The sequence below is a fragment of the Metopolophium dirhodum genome, chromosome 8 (assembly GCF_019925205.1).
Source record: "Metopolophium dirhodum isolate CAU chromosome 8, ASM1992520v1, whole genome shotgun sequence".
NCBI lineage: Eukaryota > Metazoa > Arthropoda > Insecta > Hemiptera > Aphididae > Metopolophium > Metopolophium dirhodum.
Genome location: NC_083567.1, coordinates 4,805,352 through 4,828,974, shown reverse-complemented (window position 1 = coordinate 4,828,974; position 23,623 = coordinate 4,805,352). Strand labels below are relative to the sequence as shown.

At 27.9% G+C, this 23,623-nt stretch overlaps 2 protein-coding genes across 2 annotated transcripts in view; both read left to right on the top strand.

Annotated features, from left to right (window-relative positions):
- The window catches only part of LOC132950223 (ATP-binding cassette sub-family G member 1-like), a 38,458-nt gene extending 34,290 nt beyond the window's left edge, over window positions 1-4,168 (top strand). Inside the window, exons 8-13 of the mRNA XM_061021541.1 lie at window positions 816-917; window positions 1,107-1,234; window positions 2,727-2,895; window positions 2,979-3,079; window positions 3,164-3,319; window positions 3,394-4,168. Of these exons, the coding sequence (XP_060877524.1) occupies window positions 816-917; window positions 1,107-1,234; window positions 2,727-2,895; window positions 2,979-3,079; window positions 3,164-3,319; window positions 3,394-3,741 (1,004 nt within the window). The 3' untranslated portion in view covers window positions 3,742-4,168. The remainder of the gene's footprint in view (window positions 1-815; window positions 918-1,106; window positions 1,235-2,726; window positions 2,896-2,978; window positions 3,080-3,163; window positions 3,320-3,393) is intronic.
- A 10,322-nt stretch (window positions 4,169-14,490) lies between these two features.
- LOC132950465 (uncharacterized) lies at window positions 14,491-19,505 on the top strand. Its single transcript, XM_061021949.1, has 6 exons — window positions 14,491-15,023; window positions 16,033-16,237; window positions 16,495-16,883; window positions 16,957-17,149; window positions 18,388-18,675; window positions 18,744-19,505. The coding sequence occupies exons 1-6, from the start codon at window positions 14,764-14,766 to the stop codon at window positions 19,182-19,184; spliced, it is 1,776 nt and encodes a 591-aa protein (XP_060877932.1). The 5' UTR covers window positions 14,491-14,763; the 3' UTR covers window positions 19,185-19,505.
- Window positions 19,506-23,623: the final 4,118 nt, after the last annotated feature.

Sequence of the window (23,623 nt, the reverse complement as noted above, 5' to 3'; positions counted from 1 at the left end):
TATATTACATTACAGCTCTTTATTATAAAATCTTGTTTGTCCCTACAAACTATATAGTCGTAAATACTCGTATACGACGGTCGACGAGTAGTAGGTAGTTAGGTAGGTAGTATATATACTATATAGTATATTTATCAACATTCCAAACAGTAATTTATTACGATTAAACGAAAATGTCCTCTTGATTTTGCAAAACTGTAAAATATTACTGAAATTTGAATTTAAAATCAAAAATCAAAACTGGTATTTAATGATTTGTTTTGTTCTTAAAATATTTTACGTAACAATTAATATTATGAGATACAAATATGCCATAAAATAATAATTTAAATTTGTATCACCCATTTTTAACCTTCAATGTACCTAACTATTGGCGATTGAAAGCTTATCAATTTTCATGCCAGCTGGGGGTGGATCTGTAACGGAGAACTGGAAAACTAACATATATATGATACACAGCGTCCCCGTTACAGCTTATCACTTTCAATCACCAATAACTTGACAATAATTTAAGTATATGCGATACCACCCTGATTTATTTCACCTGCATGGCTGCATGTCTATCTTGTCATATGCAACATAACAAATTCACTTAGTTTAGAAATACAATTTTATAATAAATAGTATTAAACACTACTATACATTATTATAAAAATGGACTTTGGGTGATTAACCGTCTATACCATTTTGAACTAATCAAAAATTACCGACCCTATATTTACTAAAACACAATGTGTTCTCTTCTCTCTTATGATAAATGTTTTACTTACTGTCGAATATCTACTGACATATTTTTAAAAAAAATGTTGTTATAGTTTTGGAAGTAGTGACGGGTGAATATGGAAATTTTACCTCTCAACTCAAAACGGCAGCTATTGATCAATCATGGCGGACACCACCTCAAATTGCCGATTCACGTAATATTCGTTTTTTTTTTTTAATGCCTTATGTCTTTCATTTTTACATAATTATACAGTACATTATACGTATATTATGTATGTATATACTACATAGTGTACAGATTTCTGTTGGATAAAATTACTTTTTAAGTAACATATTTTTAAACTTGTCTTTAATGGTGATTAAATTGCTTTTAAAATTTCCAGGTACATTATTAAAAAGAAAATCTAAGAACCCTGGTCCGACTACATTAGTCTTGGTCAACCAGCCCTCCGAATTCAATAAATTATTAGTACTGATACACAGAAGTTTGATGCAGGTCTACAGAGATTGGGTTAGTTAAATTAATTTTTATTTATGTTTTTAGTTTTACCTATTACCATTTAACAGCTATATGCAGATATGTTCTATATCAGTTACGCACTGAATACCTAAAAAGGGTGTACTCCCTGCCCTTTTCAGTAAGGTACTTATTGTTGTTGATAAAGTATTCTTTTTACCAACATAGGTAGTAAATATGTACCTATTATCATAATTTATATTATTATATTTAAATGCATTTTAATGATAAAAAAAATATAAAGGAAATAAATTTCGAAATGGTCCACTATGCGAAAACTTCCCTCAAAAAAATCCTGGTCGCACCATTGTGTTTTATTAATGTTGGTACTTGATTAAAGCCAATTATATTTTCTTGGCATCATTTTAAATGTTTGTATTATTTAATGTATTGATACGACAAACAATAGAAAGAAAGATTGTCTTATATAAAAAAAGGTCACATTAAATTTAAAAAAAATTTTTTTTATGATTTTATAATATACTACCTAGTTACCAAAATTAGAATCTTGTGCTACCTATATAATATATAGGTTAGGTTACATATTATGTTTAAGGAGTGATTCTGCCCAAATTGTGTATACCAACAAAAAGTTGTTTTAAATATTGGTTTACATATAAATAAACTAAACCATTGTTTATTTTTTTTTTGTTTTTTTGTATTTAAATTTAAGTTTACGAATATCTTTCAAATGACCAACAAGACTTACCTATAAATAATTTTTGAATAGTTTTATAATATACTTAAATTACATAACTCTTAATTTTTCAAAGAAAATATATTCAGGACGCTTAATTAACCGGCATTTAAGTTTAATTAGATTCGGTACAATTTACAGGTATCAATAAACTTCTTGAAAAGAAACAATTTAATTTTCATTGTAAAATAAACTGTTAGTTTTTAAATCTGTCAAGAAAGTAATTATTATGTAGGGAAATTATATAATAAATAAATACTAGGTCATTAAAGTTGCACGTTATTATATCACATAGGTAATAGTAATCAAACAAAATAAATTCTTATGTTCTACATAATCAGGTCACGCTAGAATTCAAAGTTCAAATATTCTAATGTTCTTGGAAATTAATTAAATGTATGTACCATAGTGTACGTATAGTTATAGTTATTATTCAAGTCAGCAATATTATTTTATACAATTTGAATATTATACTCAATGAAATGCAAATTAAACATATTACATCGTAGGAATTATTTTTTCTTTTTTTGATAAATGGTTTTGCTGTTAAGCTCTTGAAAAAATATCAAAATAACCTACCCAAAACATAGTTCCCATGAGACTTCCTCTTGTTCAAGGCAATCAAGCGAAACAACTTGAATCAATGTCTTCCTTTCTTTATACCAATTAGGCATTAAATAAACCAAATGATGTTGTTTGTAGTGAAATTAAATAAAAGAATCGTACAAAATATTATGTTTATATTATTATAAATTATAATAGCGTCACGATTTAATTATTCTGTTGTAGACGGTTACTCATGTAAAAGTATGTATGCACTTCCTCGTCGGGATTTTACTGGGGCTCTTGTTTGAAAACGCCGGCATCGACGGTGGCAAGACCATCAACAATATCGGATTCTGTATTGTTACACTTGTATACTTAAGCTATACGTCTATTATGCCAGCTATTTTAAAATGTGATTATAAATTAATAATACACTAGCATTGCGTACCTATTACGCGTTTATAATGTCAACTAAATTGTATTTTTATTTTTCAGTCCCGTCCGAACTTCACATTCTGAGAAAAGAGTTGTTTAACAACTGGTATAAGCTATCGACATATTTCGTAGCGTTTCTCGTCACGAATATGCCTTTACAGGTAAGTCAACGAGAAATTACCGAAAACGTTCGTACGAACATTTTTTTACTTCATTAATACCTTACCTAACTGTGTTTTCCACAGATGATGTTTTGTTTTATTTACACATCGATTTCTTACTACTTGTCAGCACAGCTGATGACGTGGACCAGATTCTTGATGTTCTTATTTGTTTGTCAGTTAATGACCCTAATATCTGAAGGTATTGGCCTAATTCTGGGCACAGCCATGAACCCAGTTGTAAGTCGATGCTGTAAACTCTGTATACAAATCGTGTCCATTTTTACTCAGACTAATATTGTATACTATTTTAGAACGGAGTCTTCATTGGTTCGATCATCACTTGTCTGTGTATTCTCTTCGCCGGTTTCTTAGTACTTTTCAACCACATGCCTATCGCCCTGTACTATGTGTCCTACATCAGTTATATGAGGTATGCACTAGAAGGGCTGGTCGTCTCCATTTACGGTTATGGTCGTGAACCTCTGATATGTTTAAACGAAGAAGGTTACTGCCATTACCGCTTCCCGGAAACGACATTCAAAGAGATCGGTATGACCGATGGAAAATATTGGACGGACATATCAGTGATGGTTGGATTTTTGTTTGTCATTGTGATAATTAGTTTTTTGACTTTACGAAAAAGTTTGAAATGTCGTTAAGCCTGTCAATCTGTGATTATAATCTTTAAAATGTATGTTGAACTTGTTACTCTAACTTGGTAAAAGATTTACCCAATATACTGTAATTTAATTGATACCGTCTTAATAATTTAGTGTAAATACTTTTTTATTTAAGATTTAGGATTACCGGTATATTTATATTAAGCCTAAGTGGTAGGTACCTTTGCTATTTAGATATATAGAACATTGTTCAATATATTATTATTTTTATTATTTTTATTTATGTAAATTGTAAGCGTTGTATTTAATTTTTATATCATTGATATTAAATAGTGTTTATAGATGTTCACCTATTTATGTAAAGTATCCTTAGTTTAGGTATTGTAACTATATTGTTTCTATCCATGTGAATTAGTACTTAAAGCGGTAGGTTGATCGTAAAAATAAAATGCAATTCATTTTTCAATTGTTTTTAAATTGTATTTATTATTTATAATTTAGGTACACGCAAAAATAATAAGATTAAAAGATCCTTAATAGTATTCAAACCTTTGAAACAGTTTAGAACCAATAAATCGTCAAAATTCAAATTCCGATTATATGTATATGAAATTATATATAATATAGCATTTATATATTTTATAGAACGTCGTTCGTGAACGCACGTTCATATTTAGTGAACGATACGCGAACGTCACTCGTTTTTTTTCAAATAGAACGTGAACGTGAACGACGTTTATATTTATAATGAATTTGATCGATTTTTAAGACGTTAAATTTATTTACCATTTAATAAATATATAAAAAAAAAATATGAATTAATTATATATTAATATAAATATTTTCCCATTCTCTCGGCTGTGTGCATGGTGCCCTAGTATTTACATAATTTTATCACTATGAAATCCTTATCAAAATGTAACTCAAATAACGTGTTTGATATTAAAAATAAAATTCAGATACTTTATAAATTGTATATGATGCTCTAAAGTCTAACGTTTAAATTTTATTTTTATTTTTGAGTTGAGTCGTATATGTTTTACTTTAATGGGTTGTATTGACTGTGCAGGTAAACAATTAAAAAAAAAACTTTGAGGTTAGATTTTTTTCTACTACCTACTATATTCTATTCTATATTTCTATTGTATTTTAATGGAAAAAAATCATATTTCAAGATTCAACTACTATTTAATTGTTCTTAATAAATAAATACTAATATTTAAATTATACTGCAAATATAATATAATTTTTATCTGTATGTAAGGTACAGCTATAACAATAATCTAAAACAGTTGTATAATTTATAAAATAATATAGTCTGTGCATTTGTTATTTATTTGTTTTACTTTATAGTTTATACCAAAACTAGTTATTTTCCTACGATAAGATAAAAAAAAACGTTTATGAGTAAGTTAAAGGTATTTAAAAAAAAAATAAAAGTAACACAACTTTTAACTTAACTTGGTTATTATTTTCACGAAAATTCATAACTTAACTTAGTTACTCAAATTCAGTAACTTTTTAAAACTAACTTTAACTTAGCTTAGTTATTTTTTATTTTAAGATAACTTAACTTTAACTAGTTAAAAAAATTGGTAACTTCCCCAGCTTTGGCAATGTTATTTTCAAATATTTAGATTAATTTTTAATTTTAAGCTATTACATATTTGTACCATGAACCTATTCACAAAAGGTGTTATTGACTCAAAAATTATTACCTAACAATAATATAATATTATATAACTATAGTTTTATAGAGACTATTATAATAATTGAATATTAACTAATACAATAAATGCAATGATTTCGGCAAAAATTAAACCGACCTTTCATAATAATAATGTTAAAATGAATTACTAATAGCAAAAACACGCCAACACGGTATAAGTGTATAACTAACAATTTTGCTAGAAAAACCTTGTATGACCTATTTTTCAGTTATTTTAATTTTACATTAGTAGAGTAGATAACGTTGATATTGATTTGATTTGTTGGAATGGTTAATGAAAGTAATAACTATAATAAAGTAACTTTAATTTCCTTAATTTTAATTAGGTATATTTTAAAAAATAACAACAATAATATTAATTTGTTGCCTCAAAATAAATCCTTTCATACGAGCCTAAAAGCTTATACTATAGTTGCGACACTGTACACGATAAGTAATAGAAATAATGCTTGATTTACAACTTCAGTTTTTTTTTGGCGGGAAAGTGAACCTAGTTAGTACTTTTAAGAGATCAAAGTCCTAGTAATGTTCAAAAGCGTCGGGTAAAACAAAACAAAAATAAGATATTTTCGATTTTCGATTTTATTTTTAACTATATTGTTATTAAACGAATTCTAATTTTTAATACAATACAAGGTTGCTCATTGTTATTATAGTGTAAACTAAAAAACAAGTTGAGCGAAAATTCACAATAATTTTTTATGAGCGTCTGAAGTTAGAATTTTGACACCATTTGACTGTATTGCGAAAATTTGCAAATTATTTTGTAGTTGGACATTGGCGTGCACAGACTTTGTCCGCATGTGGGGGGGGGGGGGCCTTAAAAACGTCTGAACCAAAGATTCTTGTACTAATGAATACCGTAAAATGGGGTGAATTTGGACATGTAGGATGATTGACAACACTATGTTTTTTTAGTTATATTATAATTTTAAAATACACGTTTAATAAAAGTTGATAACTGATAGGTATACTCCACGTTAATATCTATTATAATCTCCATAGAAAATAATATTTATTGATGATATAATGTTGTCATAGTGACATAGTACATGTTATGGAGGTAAATACAAAATATTATATTTTTTGATTTTTAAATTATATACTTAACTGGCTAACCGATAACAACCACGCAGTGCAGGCGCCGAACCCATGTATTAGGTGTGGCAGCCGCCACACCTATTTTAAGGAGTGGGTGTACCCCCCAAATTGGTGGGTAATCGTAATCCTAAGTATAAAAATATATTGTACAGATATTCAAATATAAGAAAGATGACTTCCTCGTGTGTCGTAGCGTGCAGTGTGTATACTGTGTGATAACGTTAGAAATAGCCAATAACTAATAAATAATTTAATTAATAGTGTTACCATTAATAAATAAATTCTAGTATTTATAATCAATGGTATTGTGTAAAAAGTCAAAAATCTCTGATAATACAGTACATTTACTATTTTTATTTTACAAGTGATAAAACAATTATAAGTACCTATTGCCACACAATATACTATTATACTATGATAGGTACCTACAAGTAAATACCTGAAGTAACTTCAATGGCGTTATATACCTATCTATTATTACATTTTATTATTATTATTATATTATTGTGACGTATAAACACTATGCCGTATATAAAATTAATATTATACTGGCTAGCATTGTTTATTGTTGACGACGATTGTGCCTATACACTGTTTAATCGAATAGAATTAGTTTATTTATATATTGTAATATTTCTACAGTAAATTGTTTTGATGATTGTATCCAATAAGTTCAAATTTAACGTTTTTAAGTTTGATATTTATATTTAGTGTTTAAAGTAAAGTAAAGCAAACTAATGTTTTCAATTAATTGAATTCTTTTTCCTTAACTGGACTTAAAATTGCTGCCAACGCAGTACTATTAGCGTGCTAAGTTTCACGCGTGAAGTGATATTCCGTCAACCAATTAAGATGTGGCTGCAGGTCGTAGTTTAGATTGCAGTAATTAAAATTAGTTATACAATTATTATAGGTGAACTTAGGATAGATTTGTTAACCAGATTTATTCAAATACAGCTTTTAGTTAAATAATTTATCAGCGAAAGGCCCATCAGCCATGGAGCCATGGACTCGTATTTATATTATGTTTAAAATGTAGGCATACGAGACTAAATTTCTTTCAAAATCCAAATCCTAAGGACCACCTATGGTTATCGTAGTAAAGATTAGAACTCTTATTCTTCTTCTTGTCCGGTTTTATGATATGCCAATAATAATAGTGCTAATATAATAAATACATTTTTTTATAAAAACACAAACATAATAAAAAAAAAAAAATTCATAATACATACAAAACACAACTTAATAATAGAAAAAATAAATGAATACATTTGGTAACGAATTCGGTTAATCTAATAAATAAAAATCGCATACCTATTTGGTAACGTCCTAGATGTTGTATTTTTAATGTAATTTTGCTATAATAATAAGTTATTAGGTATAATATCAGGTCTATATAAAATATAGGTACTTTAAGTATTTGATTAATATTTTAACTTATTATGGTTACCTAATTATTTTGTAATTACAACAAAAACATCAAAATAAATTTAATTCTAAACTGTTGTCGTGTAAATATTTCCTTTTTACCGCTGTTCTTTTGTTGCCTAGTTGTTACCTATTATTTGCAATAATTAAATAGGTATAGCTTATATTTAAAAGTATTTTAACCTTGTTTTAAACTTTTAATTCTTATATATATATAAATTGAACATAATATACATTTTTAAATACAAAATAATTTGATAATGTTTGCAATTATCGTGGATTTTGTCAAAATTTGAATTGCACATTTTTTTTGGTTTTATAGGTACTATAAGTTCAAAAAAATGGATATATTTTACAATATTACAATATTAGCATATATACCTTTATTGGTTTATTTTTCTCAATTGATAATGGCATCAGCTATCGGCAGTATACTTTGATTTGTTGAGCTTTTTCAGTATCCTTTTTTGATACATTTTATATTTTTTAATTATTATTTGTATATTTCAAATTTTTAATAGATCTATATATTTTGCGTTTTTTTAAAATGTTGTGCAATGAAAAAATGGTAAACGGACACTTTGTACTATCTATTGTTTGAGTTGCATACCGCGGACATTTTGTACGGTGAAAATAAATTGATAAAAATCGATCTCGGACACTTTGTACGATATAAATAAACCAGGAAATATATTTTACAAGATGAGATAAAATGAAATTGCTCAAAACTTAAGATCGCGAATCGTGATGACGTGATCGCAATAATTAGTATGAGACTTGAGTTTGATGACACAGTACACTCCATACACAACCCATACACTAAAATACAATATGAACCAAAACCAAAATACTAAACTTAATCCATAAATGTTGCCGAGTGTCAAAAAACAGACGAGTGTTAATTTTATGATTTATTTTTGAACCTCTCGCATGACATAGTGAATTGCAAGTTAAAAATAATGGGGTAGAATATTGTCCACAGTAAAAACTAGCTAATAACCATGCAGTTTGAAGTCTTACGAAAAATGATACTATAACCTCCTAGTCATTTACCCAAGGACTGCTGGCTGCGACTAAAAAAGTGTTTGCACCTTTTTATCTGCTAGTCAGCAATGTCGCAAAAAAATAAAACACTACGCTTCTTTAAATTAATACTATATTCGTTATAAATGTAGTAAAATGTATAATAGTATGATAATTTGAGATTAATTGATGTCTTTCTCACATTAAATCTGAATTGACAACAGCAATGAACACGTTTTTAAATCATTAAAAAAATAATCATCTAGTTTAAATCGTGATGAAATGTATTTGTTGTAATTTGTAAGATGATTTAAATCGGTGGTGGGTTGTTTGTGGTTGTATAGATGGTCGTCCCACTTCAGCAGTGTTCGCGTGATGTCCGATGTCAATTCTATATTTCTATTATACATACAGTATGTGTGCTCAATATGTACGGTATATACATATTGTCGTGGGTGTTGTGACTTGTGGGACGTAGGGCTGACAAACAATTCAAAGAAACGTTATGTACGAGACACTTCAAAAAATATTAAAAATCATTATTCTATTCGATTAGCTCAAATTGGAAATATTTGATTTGTATCGTGTTTGAAAATGTGAGCATATTATTTAAGTGTAAATATTATGCGGTAAAAACAATTTGTAATCAATATTTTCACTATTTATTAATTTATAATAGTTATCTATTTCCAACACTGGAATCATTTTTTATAAGCATTTGAAATTCCTTTTTTTACGATGGATATTCAACCGTTGTTAGTCCAACTAAGTTGGAAATAGATACATAAGAAATTTCTGTTTTATATCTAAAATCAAAAAAGTTAAAACAAACGTTTTTCTACCTTTAACAAAAGAAAAAAGGTACCAGGAAGTCAAATATTAATTTTTATGAGCATTTGAAGCTCAATTATATTTGACATTGTATATTCACCCGTAAAGCATAACGGTTTCTTATGGAACGCACTTATATTATTTTGTTGTAATTCAAAAATGAATATCCTTATAGATACTTGAAATTTTCACCAAATGTTTATTTAAACATTTTCAATACATGATAACATTTAAAAAATACTTTTCCTATGATTATCGATTAAACGTATTTTGCTGGGTCAAAGAGGCCATAAGCATTAAAAGTTAAAAAATTCCTCAAAATCTCCACTCAGAATCATTTTTTATACCTATACAGTGATAAAAAAATATTTAAAATACCGCATAGGCACGATTTATTTTTATAATCGTTTGAAATTGAAATGTTGACAACATCTATCAAAATAACGAACTCAGGCGATTATTTTGTGATTATAATATTCAATTTTATATATAAGATTATCACGTGAAAAATAATGACAAATTACAATGTACCTTATAAAACCTTGTTTTCATTCTAAATTTATTCAACATTTAATAAAATACTGCTATTTAGTTAATCACAATATCACATTATTATAGAAGTATCGTTTATCACATTTAAATTATTTTATTTTATATACTTATAAAAGTATATAAAAGTCGATCGAATTGACAGCAGTCTTGTTAAGTATTCGAATACTTTTCAAATACTTTTATTTGTATTCTAGAATACTAAATACTTTTTTTCATTCTCGTGGTCTACTCCAAATTCCAATTTCAAATAATTCGGAATGTACTATTTTAAATTTTGTTACAGAAATATTTTTTTTAAAACGGTTCTAACTTCTGATCATTTATAAATAAGGTTTCGCCAAAATACAATCAGATAACAAAATGACTGAACACTGAAACCCCTGTCTGCTCCTCACTAACATATTAACATAATATTATACCATGGCATACAAGACACTGTCACACTGACCACCGGATTGGCATTTAATCTTTAAATTGTATTTCTTCTTATTTAATGGGTGATACTGTGGTAGTATAGTTTATAATTTGAATATAAAATATTGGTATTAATGTTATTGAATTTTTTTTTTTTGTCATATTTATTTTAATTTTTAGTTTGTACAATCTGTATAAAATATTTTCACAATAAACACAATAGATGGAGGGATACATAAGAGGGTTTGGTTGGCTTGATCAAAGAGACTATTCAATAATAGTACTTTATGGCGTGGTTAGTAGTGGTTAAAGTCGACTAGTCATTGAATTGATTGAATTATTGATTATTCATTATTCATTTATTGATTTTAAAATAAAGTATTTTTGTAAGTTTTTTGAATACTTTTAAAAGATATTTGTATTTATATTTAAATACTTTTAAAAGAAAGTATTTGAATACGTATTTTAAATACAAATTACACCAAGTATTTAAATACGCATTCTGAATACATTTGAAAAGTATTCTTAACAAGACTGATTGACAGGTTATTTGTAAATAAGTATTTTTATTTTTGATACAACAATATTATATATACATGGAACAAAATTATTATGCACTAAGGGCCGATTTCACCAACACAGTTAATCACAGTTAAAGCTAACCGGAGTTTTAATCGGCTGAATTTGGCTGGTTAAATATCTGTTATCAGCCGATTAAGCGTTAACCGTGATTAACTGTGTTGGTGAAATCGGGCCTTAAACAGTTGAAAATAGGTAACATATTGTTCATAACACGTCAGCTGGGCAACTCTATGCCTCGATCAATAACATAGAATAAACACTCGTTTTAAGTTAAATCTTAACTATACTCGTCGTCTCACAGAGCCAGACAAGCTCATATTATACCATCATTATCGTACCGAGGATTGTACGCGCCACACCAGCAGCACAACCACCTACCTACCTTAAGGAGTCGCGTCCCCAAAGCCAGGATCGGCCTACGTCGGACACGTTCAGCTGTTGCAGTTTCCGGCCGGTCGATATTTTCTTCAGTGACATCGACATCGATCTGCCGTGGAAAAGAAATCGATGGCAGGATCGATTTGATTTTCGGAGTAACAATCTCAGTCGGCATAGTCGCGGTGGACGGCTGTTGCAGTAAGTCTGCAGGCAAATCTTTCGTACTATCCTCCGTAATATTTCCAAGAGACTTTTCTCCGATCACATCGATATTGATGCGCCGTGGAAAATAATGCATTGGTATGGCCGCCGGACGCAAAGCTTTGGCCAATAATACGTCTTCGATGTCAACCCTGTTTTGCCGAATTTCCGGTGGGTTATTGGGAGGGAGCACATCCGATTTCATATCATTTTCCTCTCCGTCGCGGTCGTCGGCCTTGTCGTGCAATCCCAAAGTCGCAGTAATGTTGTTTAGTTGACTATCCATTGTTCAGTTGAAATAATCAGTCAAACTTAACCCAATAATAATTAGTATAGATACACGAATAAATCGGAAAATCGAGTGACTGCTAGTCAACATCTGTGTATACTATAAGATAAACATGGAATCGCGAGTATAAATCCATGGCAACAAAATATAATAATATAATATACCTATTACGGCCAAAACGTTATTTATGATAATGAAACTTATTTTACAGTCTTGTAAGGCATTAAATAATCAAAAAATTCTGAATAATTTTTTTTGTATTTTTTATTTTTTAAGAAATACTTTTTTGAACTCAAATAATAGTTTATATATTGTTTTTATTTGTGACGAAACAAATTTTCCTTTTAAAAATCGGGCACATTATAAGTTATAAACAATAGTCATTCTCTTTAAATGAAATTATATGATTGACCCATGTTAATTTTCATCCACTTCAAACCAGATAAATATTGGCGGGGTAAAAAAATAAATTTTAATAGTACCTATTTTCGAATATTCGAGTACGTATTCCGAAGAATACAAAATAAAAGTATTCTTTACAAGACTGCTTTTTTTATTATTATTGTTATTATTTTATTTAAATTAAACTATAATTTTTATTTTGAACATCTTAATACAAAAACCGGTCAAGTGCGAGTCGGACTCGCGCACGAAGGGTTCCATAGAATTATCTATAATATATTATTATATAATCTGACGGATTTTTAATATTCGTTGTTATAGCGGCAACATCATCTGGGAAATTTTCAACTGTTTAACTTGCGCGGTTCATGAGGTACAGCCTGGTGACATCTTCATAATACCATTGATTATAAATACTAGTATTTATAATCAATGATAATACTATTAGAATTATTTGCATTGCACTAACAGCATTACTATAATATAACATATGGGCATATAGACTTTAATATCACTGTTCACTCCTGACACCTTTCCAAACGGAACAGATCAATAAATTATAATAATGTCATGATTCATCAATGGACAGACTAATTAACCTTAAATAATTTTAAATAAACCTAGATTTAGTTATAAGTCAATCATAGTCCGTGGTGTCGGCTAACGCTAACTGACTGATAACAGATTTTATATTTTTATTACGGGCAGAATATTCGTGTCGTTTAACTTTAACCGGACATTGATGTAAGAACGGCCCTTAGTAGATTTCACTCGGTCAATTTACTCTGTTCTGAACTTTCTGTTGGTAAAAATAAAAAAATTATATTTTATATGACATACTCTGTAGACTTTGAAAGTTTGAAAACATTAAGTTTGATTAGAATTATAATACTATATTAATACTAATTAATTAATCAGAGTTATAAGAGTAGTAGGTAATAATATTAAATCTGTTACCCTCCACAATCCAGTATAATAAGATATTATGTTTTAAACAATAATAATATTGCGTTCTATTATTATTATTTATATTTGTTTTTTTTTTTTTAATATACTAGTTTATTCTATTTGCATTTCAACTGATTTTTAAAAATAACTCGAATATGACTTATAACGAAGTCTCTTTTTAGCACGAGCTTTGCTTTTAAAACCAGAACCGAAGCTCAATTTTTTCATTTATTTTGTCGTACACCTAATCGATCATTGTATCTATTATATTTTATGCCAATGATATTGTAATTCGATGTCAAATAAATAATATCATCATGATCAATATTATTAATTAATATTCGTAAATACTATTGCTCACGGAACTGCGGTACACCGTACACAAACGACGAACATAAAACAAATAAAACATAATAATAATCGCACCCGCATAATATTACGTTGTCTCCGTCTTGCACACGTACAGCAAAAACTTTTGGCTGAGCAATGTCGTTTTCGTTTTTTTTTTTTATTGATATCACTTGTACGAAAAAAGTTCTCGTCGTTTCAAAATCCATTATTGTTTGTGTTTTTCAAACTTCGATGAGTCCTTTTTGAAGTTCCGATAGCGAAAAACTAAAAACGACATCGCGCAGCCAAAGTTCTCCTTTATATGCGGCGAAGAGTTCGTTTCGTTTCTTAATATTTCGACCGTAGCGTTCTTCCCCGCGCAAACCTGTTCGTTCTTGCCATGTCGTACTCATTTCGTAAGACGGAGAGACAAATGCGGGTGCAACGACGACGTCCTGTCAATTATATCCCGCGTCTTAGAATAGATACGTCTCTTCTGTGGCGCTGGGTTTTTCCAATTGTTATCTCAACTGGCCGTGAGGCCGTTATTTGTACAATACTATTACAATATTGTCCCGTCAGCCGTCGCGGCGCGTTGACCGTTCTGATTGTTGTTCCGATTCGTCGTTAATCGTTTTGAATAATATTGTCGTTTTACGGTTAGGCCGAGATTAATTTTACCTTACTTCTTATGATTTCGCCCCAGACAAGTCGTCCGGTCACCGTCCACCGCTGAAGACCGGTGGTAGTCGCCCTATTACTTTTCGATCGGGCCGTCCAACAATTTTCCGTTTTTCGCCGCGTGCGAATAAAATTTTATCGTGGTCGGAGAAGAGCTCGCGTGTGAGCGGACATGGCGGACAACAGGGAACGCCGACCCGTTGTCGATGCGTCTACGACCATCAGCGAAGGTTTCGAAAAAGGCTGCGCCATATCGGCAAAGGTCGTCGACTATGTAGACGGATTCGAAAATCCGGTGGCTTGGCAGAAAAGGTACAAGGGCCGCAGCGATCAGTCGGACGTGCTGTTCGACAACCTGGACATGAAATCCATCACCCTGAGCCAGTACAGCGTAGAGAACGTCAAGCTCCCCGAGTTCATCAAATGGAAATTGTGAGTACTCTTCGTGAATAATACCTATCATACTAAATAATATTGTAAAGTAAAATGCTTAAATGCTTGCTGTGTAGCAGCAAAACACATATTTTATAGGTACCTAATTATTATTTTTCAAATTCTTTTTTGTAGATGCTTGTCATGGCAATCTGAAATTACCTAACTAGGTACCTTCCTATAAATTATCAAAATGAATTACCTAGGTATAGTTAGTTAAATTATCTAGTGGTGGGAAAAGTCTAGATAGGAAATGGTAAATTTCACTTGGTCTCTGAACAAACAGAAATACTCAAATACCTAATTAAATAATAAATTACTCGAATGATAATAATTCAAGATTTTCAAGAAAGAAATTTGATTGTATAATTAGATAGTTGATACGTTTAAAATTGATCATTCAAGCAGTTGCATGCGTGATATAACTGCAAAATGTACCGACTCGTATCGGACTCAGACCTTGTTACGATTATGTACCTACATAACTGCTAAGTATCAAATGTCTCATCTTGAAAATCTCGATTATCCTATTAGTATGTTTTACTGTTCTACTAATCTAGTAATCCCACACTTCAATTGAAACATTAACCAATGTATGCATTGTTTAAGCATTTTAAATTTCCAATTTAAAGGAAAACCGATTCCTTATTCTCAATAGTCTACCATTTTACCAAATCATTTACACTTTAAGTTTCGCTTTCACTCTAATTACATTTTCTTGATGGTAATATTTTTCAAATTAATTATTCTCTAATTTAAAAAAATGTAAACCATTTAGTATATTGATGATTATCTCCTAGGTATTGTAATAGAATTTTATTGAAACTTCATGAAGGTTGTATTTTATTATGTTATGATTCACATAATATTAAGTTTTGTTAAGGGGTTGTGTGAAGGTAACAAAATTTACGAAATTAATGTTATTAACTTTTTGCCACTGCAACTACATTATAAAATATAAATTAAGTTAATTGTATTATAATTATTAATTTGAATTGATTTTTTTTAGATTTGGTTATAACATAGTCATATGTTATGAATATATTGCCGAAGGAAAGCCAAACAAAGCTTTAGAAATAATTGGTGAAATTGAAAACATTTTAAAATGTATTGAAAGTAATGATATCTTCTTGAAATCTATTAAGATAGCTCTCAATCACATTACATTTTCAATGAAAGGTTATTTGTTGAAATTGTGTTCAAATGAAACTATGGTTTGTAAAACATAATCCTTAGGCAGAAATCTGAATTTCAAACTGTTATAAATTATATTAGATAACTATAACTAAAAAATGCTTTGTTTGTTCAATACTTAATGTTATTACCTTTTTACTTACATTAGTACAACATTTATTTGACATTTAATCTCCATGAATAAATAACTGGATTTCTGCTTATAACACAACTACATTAATTATTGATATTTTAACCTTTTTGATTATGTTTAATGTTATACCGTGTTGTTGTTTAGGCATTGGAGCATTTTATTATGCCAAATAACATGAACAATGCCAATAAAGCTGGATTATTTGGTATTCAAACATTATTCTTTTATGAGTATGGTTTATCTTGTGCACAAATAGCAAAAGATTGCGCACTCAAAGCATTATCACTAAATGGAACTGAAGCTGAATGGTATTTTTTAATGGCTAAAGTATTAACGAACTGGCAAAGAACATGTGGAAATTACTTTGAATGTTCTGAACAAGAAATTACAGCATCTGAAATGGCTGTTAAACTTGGTAACAAGGATCACCATAAATTGCATTTAATTCATATATATCATCGGATGAGTAAAAACATGAATAAAAATATAAATGCCAAAAATAAAATTCTAGATGAAGCATTAAGATTACTAATGTAAGTTTTTTTTTATATAAGTTGTTAATTTTTTTTTTCCAACCATTTGAATTATTTTTTTAAATATTTTCAGTGAAGTAATCGACAATACAAAAGATTTGCTTTTGCTAAAAAATTGTTTACTTAGCTTATCGAAATTTAGTCAAAATAAAGAGTATAACAATGATATTACTATCATATTGGATCAACTTATTGAAGCATTAGAACATAGTGATAATGGTTATGTGCATGGGGCAATTGGAAACTATTATTTGTTTAATAAAAAGGTAACTTACTATATAATATGACTAAAATTATAACCAATACAGGTATAGACCTATGTTGGATATATTATAATCAAGGCTGGGCATTAACGAGTTAAAAAGTTAATTTTATTTTAACTTTTTAACTTAACTAGTTACTTTTGGATTTTCATTAACTTAACTGTTAACTTACTAAATTTCTTTCTTAATAAACGTGAAATTAACGAGTTAATTTTTCATTTTAAGAAGTAAGTTAAGTTAATTCATTTTGTTTTTAATTTTATAATATTTCACTATTTCAGTTTATTTTGTTTTCATGTCAAAAAATATGTGTCGTAAATTGTTTAAAGTTTAAAACTTATATCATTCGAATCTAACTTATATGGAAAGACTGTATGAAGTATTAACACTATATCCTATAATTTAGTTTTGGGTTGGAAAAAAATTAAGTAAGCTAGCGTTGTATAAACAAATTAACTTTCTTTTCACTTAATAAAAAGTTAACAAAAAGTGTGTATTAACTTTTAACTTAACTGAGTTAACCTATAGTTAAACTAACTTTTAACTTTTTGTTATTGGTGCTTATTAACTTAACTTAACTGAGTTAAAAAAAATCATTAACTTGCCTAGCCTTGTATATAAAATAGATTTGCTTTTAAGGCTGTTGAAAGCAAATCATTTTTAAGGAGTTAGGCAATATTATATATGAATCGGGAGAACTGTGTGACTGATCATTATTGTGTGTGAGTTTTCCCAAACACATTATGTAATTAAAGATATAAACTATGGCTAAGATTCTTGGAAATCCGTAACGTATGTACATACATACATACACAGATACACTCACACGTCTCTATGTTTTGCGTTAATAAAAGTTTCAACTCTTGCGGGTATAAAAGTCAAAAAAATTTACTCAGTACTACCTAAAGCCTGATTTCAATTTTGAAAACATTTGATTTCCTTGTTCTCTTCTCTAGGTTTTGTAGGAAATTGATTTTTGATTTATTGTATTGTTTTAATTAGTATTGTACCAAATTCATTTTTTTTTTTGTTGCAAAATATACTTTTACTGTAATGATACTAAAAAAATATTTTTTCAAAATGAAAATTGGACTTTTGGAAGTGTATTTTTTTTCTTTTGCTTATTGGTTTAAATGCACAAAAATCGACCTGCCTTAATCATGTAAAAAAGTAAATCAAAGTGTATTCATAAAATAATATAATACTTTTCTTTAATTTTTTTTTTTTTTTGTTTTTTTTAGGATTATATAAAGGCCAACTTTCATCTTAAGAAAGCTTATGATGTCAGAAGCTTTGGTAGTTCTATTGACTACATTTTTACATTCTTTAAAATTAATCCAAAAACAGCGCCAATAGAACAAATGATGGTGGACTTATTAAAATCATTTCCTCATCCTGTTCACCAAGAAAAAATTTTAAGTCAAATTATTTCATATTTACTCTTAACAGAGAATGATATCATACGAGCACTCAAATACATTCCAATGTTATTTAGCATTAAAAATGTGACTAGTATTTACAGCATTCAGGTAAATGAAAACACTTATTTACTTAATTATCTATTATACTAAAAATATCATTATAAAATTTTTTATAGACTCATAGAACCAAGTTTAGTAATTATACAATAGAAGTTAATTTGCTAAATGTTATATCTGAGAAACTCTCTGTAGCTTTAAGAAATACAACATTGTCAACAGATGATCAAAAAAGAGTTACAGAAGTTATGAAAATGTTAGAATCATATAATTTATATGTTTCGAGTTTGATGAAAAATAAAGAACACATTTTTGGAAACAAAGTTACAGACAATACTACAGCAGGTAAAGCTAGAACTGTATCATATAGTAATGACAGAGGACGTAAAGAATCATGGACGCATAACAATTATAAGCAGGTTGTGAATCCTGTGAAGAATAAGGATGAAGGTAATTGGAGGACTTTAAAACCGGATTCTACTCCAAAAACTACAATTTTTATGCGTAATAACTCAACTCAGATAAAAAAACCATGGTATGGAAATCAAGATAACTTATAATTTGTATTCCTAAAAAAACATTTTTTGATATGAAATTAATGAATTCAATATATAAATTACTGTTTAATGTTATATACTGTGCAGTTATTGTAGTTAGTTGTTAATTAATTAATGTTAAGTCTTAATAATATGTAGTTTAAAGTAACTTATTTTTTTAATATTTTAAATTTGAACTAATATGTTGATTGAAATTGTTTTTTGTTTATTAAATTAATAATTTTTTTTTTTTTTTTGAAAATGGTATCAATAGACATAAATACATAGTAGTAGAATTTACCAAAAATTTTCTATAATTGACCTATTAAAAAAAATATATAAGAGTTGATAATGTCTGATTTTGATTTACAATATTTTATTTGATTTTGATTTTAATTATGATAAGAATGAAGTTTACCTTTGTAAGAATTAAATTCCTTACTAATCTATCTTCTCCCTCAACACCTAATTGGTTTTTAAGGGTCACATATTACTGTCATTCCTCAAAACCCAAACGCATGTAGAAAATAACTTCTAAGCCGATAAAAGTAATTTGATATATTATACATAAATATTAAATTGTTTTGATTATATAATAATGCCAAAAAATTGTAATCATGTGCATCTCTGTTATTTATGTCAGTGTTAGTTTGTTAGTTGTATTAATATCCAATCAGGCAGACTTGTACTAGTGCAGTATTAACTTCAAGAATACAGTTTCACACAATTATTTATTACTGTATTCTGAGTCCTTTATAGAATATAGTTGTTAAAACATTTTTATTTTAATATTAATATTCTTTAAAAATTAAATATTTATTGTTATGTTATAAATCCTAAACTATTACAGTGGTCAGTTATATAATTTACAAATGCATTAACATTATATTTTAACACTGGCTATGATTTCAAATTTTACTAAAGATGTCTCATTTTTTAATATTTTGAACTATTTGGAACATTATTTTTCATTAGTATCTGAGTATTTATTCCATTTACATTTAAAAAGTATTTCATCAAAGGCTGCAGTTAGTTTTTAGCCAATGTTTAAGTCAACTGTAAACATTCAAGAATATTCTTTAATACTTGAACAAACTTTCTCAGAAATTATTTAAAACATTTAATCAATTTGTTTTAAAAAAGTCATTATACTTGAAATATTAAAAAAAAAAGTAAAATATTAGGCAATTATGAAATATGCAGCAAGGAATATTTTACAAAGTTTATAAAAAAAAATGGTAAGTTCTAAAATTATTTGTCCGGAATTTTAAATTTTTGTATTATAATAAATATTAATGTACACTTATATTATTATACGTATTTAAGTATTTCGATTGATTATATTATAATATGATTATGAATGTAGATAATAATTAAACATGAGTAAAGAAAAAACTAAAAAGAATAGTTACCTCTAAATAATCTAAATACTAGTATTTATAATCAATAGTTAAACTTATTGAGACAAAAGTTTTTATTTTGATTATATTGTTTAATGTTTTTTTTCATTTTAAGGGTGTCCGATTTTAAGCCGCATTAGTCATTTGCAATGGTATCTAATGAACCACATAAACATAATATTATTTCTTACTCGTTCAAGAGTAGGTAGGTATATAAATAATCTCCCCTCAGGCCTTAATACCATTTAGTATACCTATTTGTTCTATAAGAACTAAGGAATTAAGAATCCATATAAATGCAATAAATAGGTACTATATATTTTAATATTGTTGCATACTACAGAAAACTAATGCTAAATTTAATTTAAGTTATCAAATATTAAAAAAGCGAGTAAGTGGATGTACAGTAGGTTACAAGTGGATCAATGTACAATGGATTGTATTAACTTAAATTCATAGATATAATATCATTGTATAAGAAAAACGATTCTGAGCAAAGCCTGTTTGTCAGTCTGGCTATTTTATATTGTTATTATTTATTATAGCCTGTAAGTTGAATTGATATTATAATTTTTTATTTCGTTTCTATGGTGATAAACAAAGCGTTATAAATCCCATTTTTAGTGGTTTTTTGTAATTTGTAGGTGGTGTTTCCCGTGGCATTAAATAATTATTGAGAAAATCGAAAAATAACCTCTCTAAAGCACCACCTTGATCTAATTTGCTAAAAGATAAGATTATATATGTTGAAATCTAAGCACTTTCTGGTAGACAATTTGTATACAGAATAAAAAAAAAAAAATAAACACCAATGTAAAACGATTAGCTTTCCTTGCTCTGCTCAGAATATAAAAAAAGGTACGAAAGTATACTAAAAAAAGGTGGATAAGTGGATGTCGCTCTACTGTACAGTAGGTTACAAGTGGGTCACTGTAATGGATGGTGTTAAATTTGAATTCAATGATATAATATCATTGTATAAGAAAAACGATTCTGAGCGAAAACGGTCAGTCAGCCTATGATTTTACCAAGTATATTTGATGATATTATTGTGAATAAAGTAATTTATATATAACCTATTTACGTGGAGCCTTGTTTTAAATTTTCAATTCTTAGCCATAAAATTTAAAAATTTATAAATTTTTAACCACAAAATAATTAATAAATTATAAATTTGATAAATGTTGTCAAAATTTGAACTTTAAATGCTTATAAAAAAAAATTGTGCCTATGTATTTTTAATATTTTTCAACTGCTATTAGAACAATATATCAGGAGCCTTATATTAAATTTTCACGCTTTTTTACCCAACAAATAAAAATTTATTGATATTTATAGAAAAAAAAACTAAAAAAATTGAAAACTGACAATGTCCATAAACAGCTCAGAAAGAGTCAAAATATTTTCAACATTTTATGGTGTATAGAAAATGCTAATATAAACATTCAGTGAAATTTTCAAGTATCTACAGTCATTCGTTTTTTAATTACAATAAAATAAGAAAATTGTTACATGAGAAATCGAGTAAATATCAAATGTTGTAAAAATATAAATTTCAGACGCTCATAAAAATTTAATTTAAGTTTCTTCTAGACATTTTTTTTTTGATAAAGGTAGACAAACTTATGAGTAATCTTATATTACATTTTCAAATCTTAGATTTAAAAAGAAAAATTTTTATGAATTCTCATCAAAATAATATGCTATTTTTCGTGATTTTTCCGTATTTTGTCAAAATTTGAACTTTAAATGCTTATAATTAAAAACTGTGACTAAGGATTTTTAATTTTTTTCATCTGCCTTTGAAACAATAACCTGGGAACCTTTCTATTAAATTTTCAAGCTTTTTTACTCAACAGATAAAATTTTATTGATATTTATAGAAAAAAAAACTAAAAAAATTGAAAACTGACAATGTCCGTAAACAGCTCAGAAAGAGTCAAAATATTTTCAACATTTTATGGTGTATAGAAAATGCTAATATAAACATTCAGTGAAATTTTCAAGTATCTACAGTCATTCGTTTTTTAATTACAATAAAATAAGAAAATTGTTACATGAGAAATCGAGTAAATATCAAATGTTGTAAAAATATAAATTTCCGACGCTCATAAAAATGTAATTTAAGTTTCTTCTAGACATTTTTTTTTTTGATAAAGGTAGACAAACTTATGAGTAATCTTATATTACATTTTCAAATCTTAGATTTTAAAAAAAAAATTTTTATGAATTCTCAACTCAGAAATAATTTGCTATTTTTCGTGATTTTTCCGTATTTTGTCAAAATTTGAACTTTAAATGCTTATAAATAAAAACTGTGACTAAGGATTTTTAATTTTTTTCATCTGCCTTTGAAACAATATCCTAGGAGCCTTCTATTAAATTTTCAAGCTTTTTTATTCAACAGAAAATTTTATTGATATTTATAGAAAAAAAACCTAAAAAAATTGAAAACTGACAATGGCCGTAAACAGCTCAAAATAAGTCAAAATATTTGGAAAATGTTATGGTGTATAGGAAATGCAATTGTAAACATTCAGTCAACATTTCATGTCCCTACGGTCATTTGTTTTAGAGTTAAACCAAAAATCAAAATCAGATTTAGCGTAAAAATTCCCGTTTTTCCTTAATTTTTACTTTTGTTTTTCACGTCGTTAGTGAAAACTACTGGGAAATTTTTACTTTTGACCCCCCAAAGTACTACCTAGATTCACTTTCCTATCAGAAAAGTTACTATTGAAGAAAATCCAAGCACTTTTACTGTCCTAAAAGGTGATGTCAGACACAAATATAAAAAAAAAAATTAAAAAAATTTAAAAATTTAAAAAAAACACATCATTATAAAATCAATACATTAATCGCTTCGCTCAGAATCTAAAACATAATGTTATAGTAATATAAATATTTTTGGAGAAAATAAACTACTCAATTAATGTCAATAATCAATCATAAGTAGCTGGTAGCCCATAGGTGCAAATAGATGGGGGCTTTAGGGTCTACCCCCCCCCCCCCCCAAAAAAATGTCCATAGACCCCCAAACATATTCAATATTATCAAAGTAAG

Coding starts and splice junctions, on each gene's coding strand:
- LOC132950465 (XM_061021949.1), top strand. CDS start 14,764: ATGGCGGACAACAGGGAACGCCGACCCGTTGTCGATGCGTCTACGACC. Junction 15,024..16,032: donor GAGTTCATCAAATGGAAATT/GTGAGTACTCTT, acceptor GATTTTTTTTAG/ATTTGGTTATAACATAGTCA. Junction 17,150..18,387: donor ATTATTTGTTTAATAAAAAG/GTAACTTACTAT, acceptor TGTTTTTTTTAG/GATTATATAAAGGCCAACTT.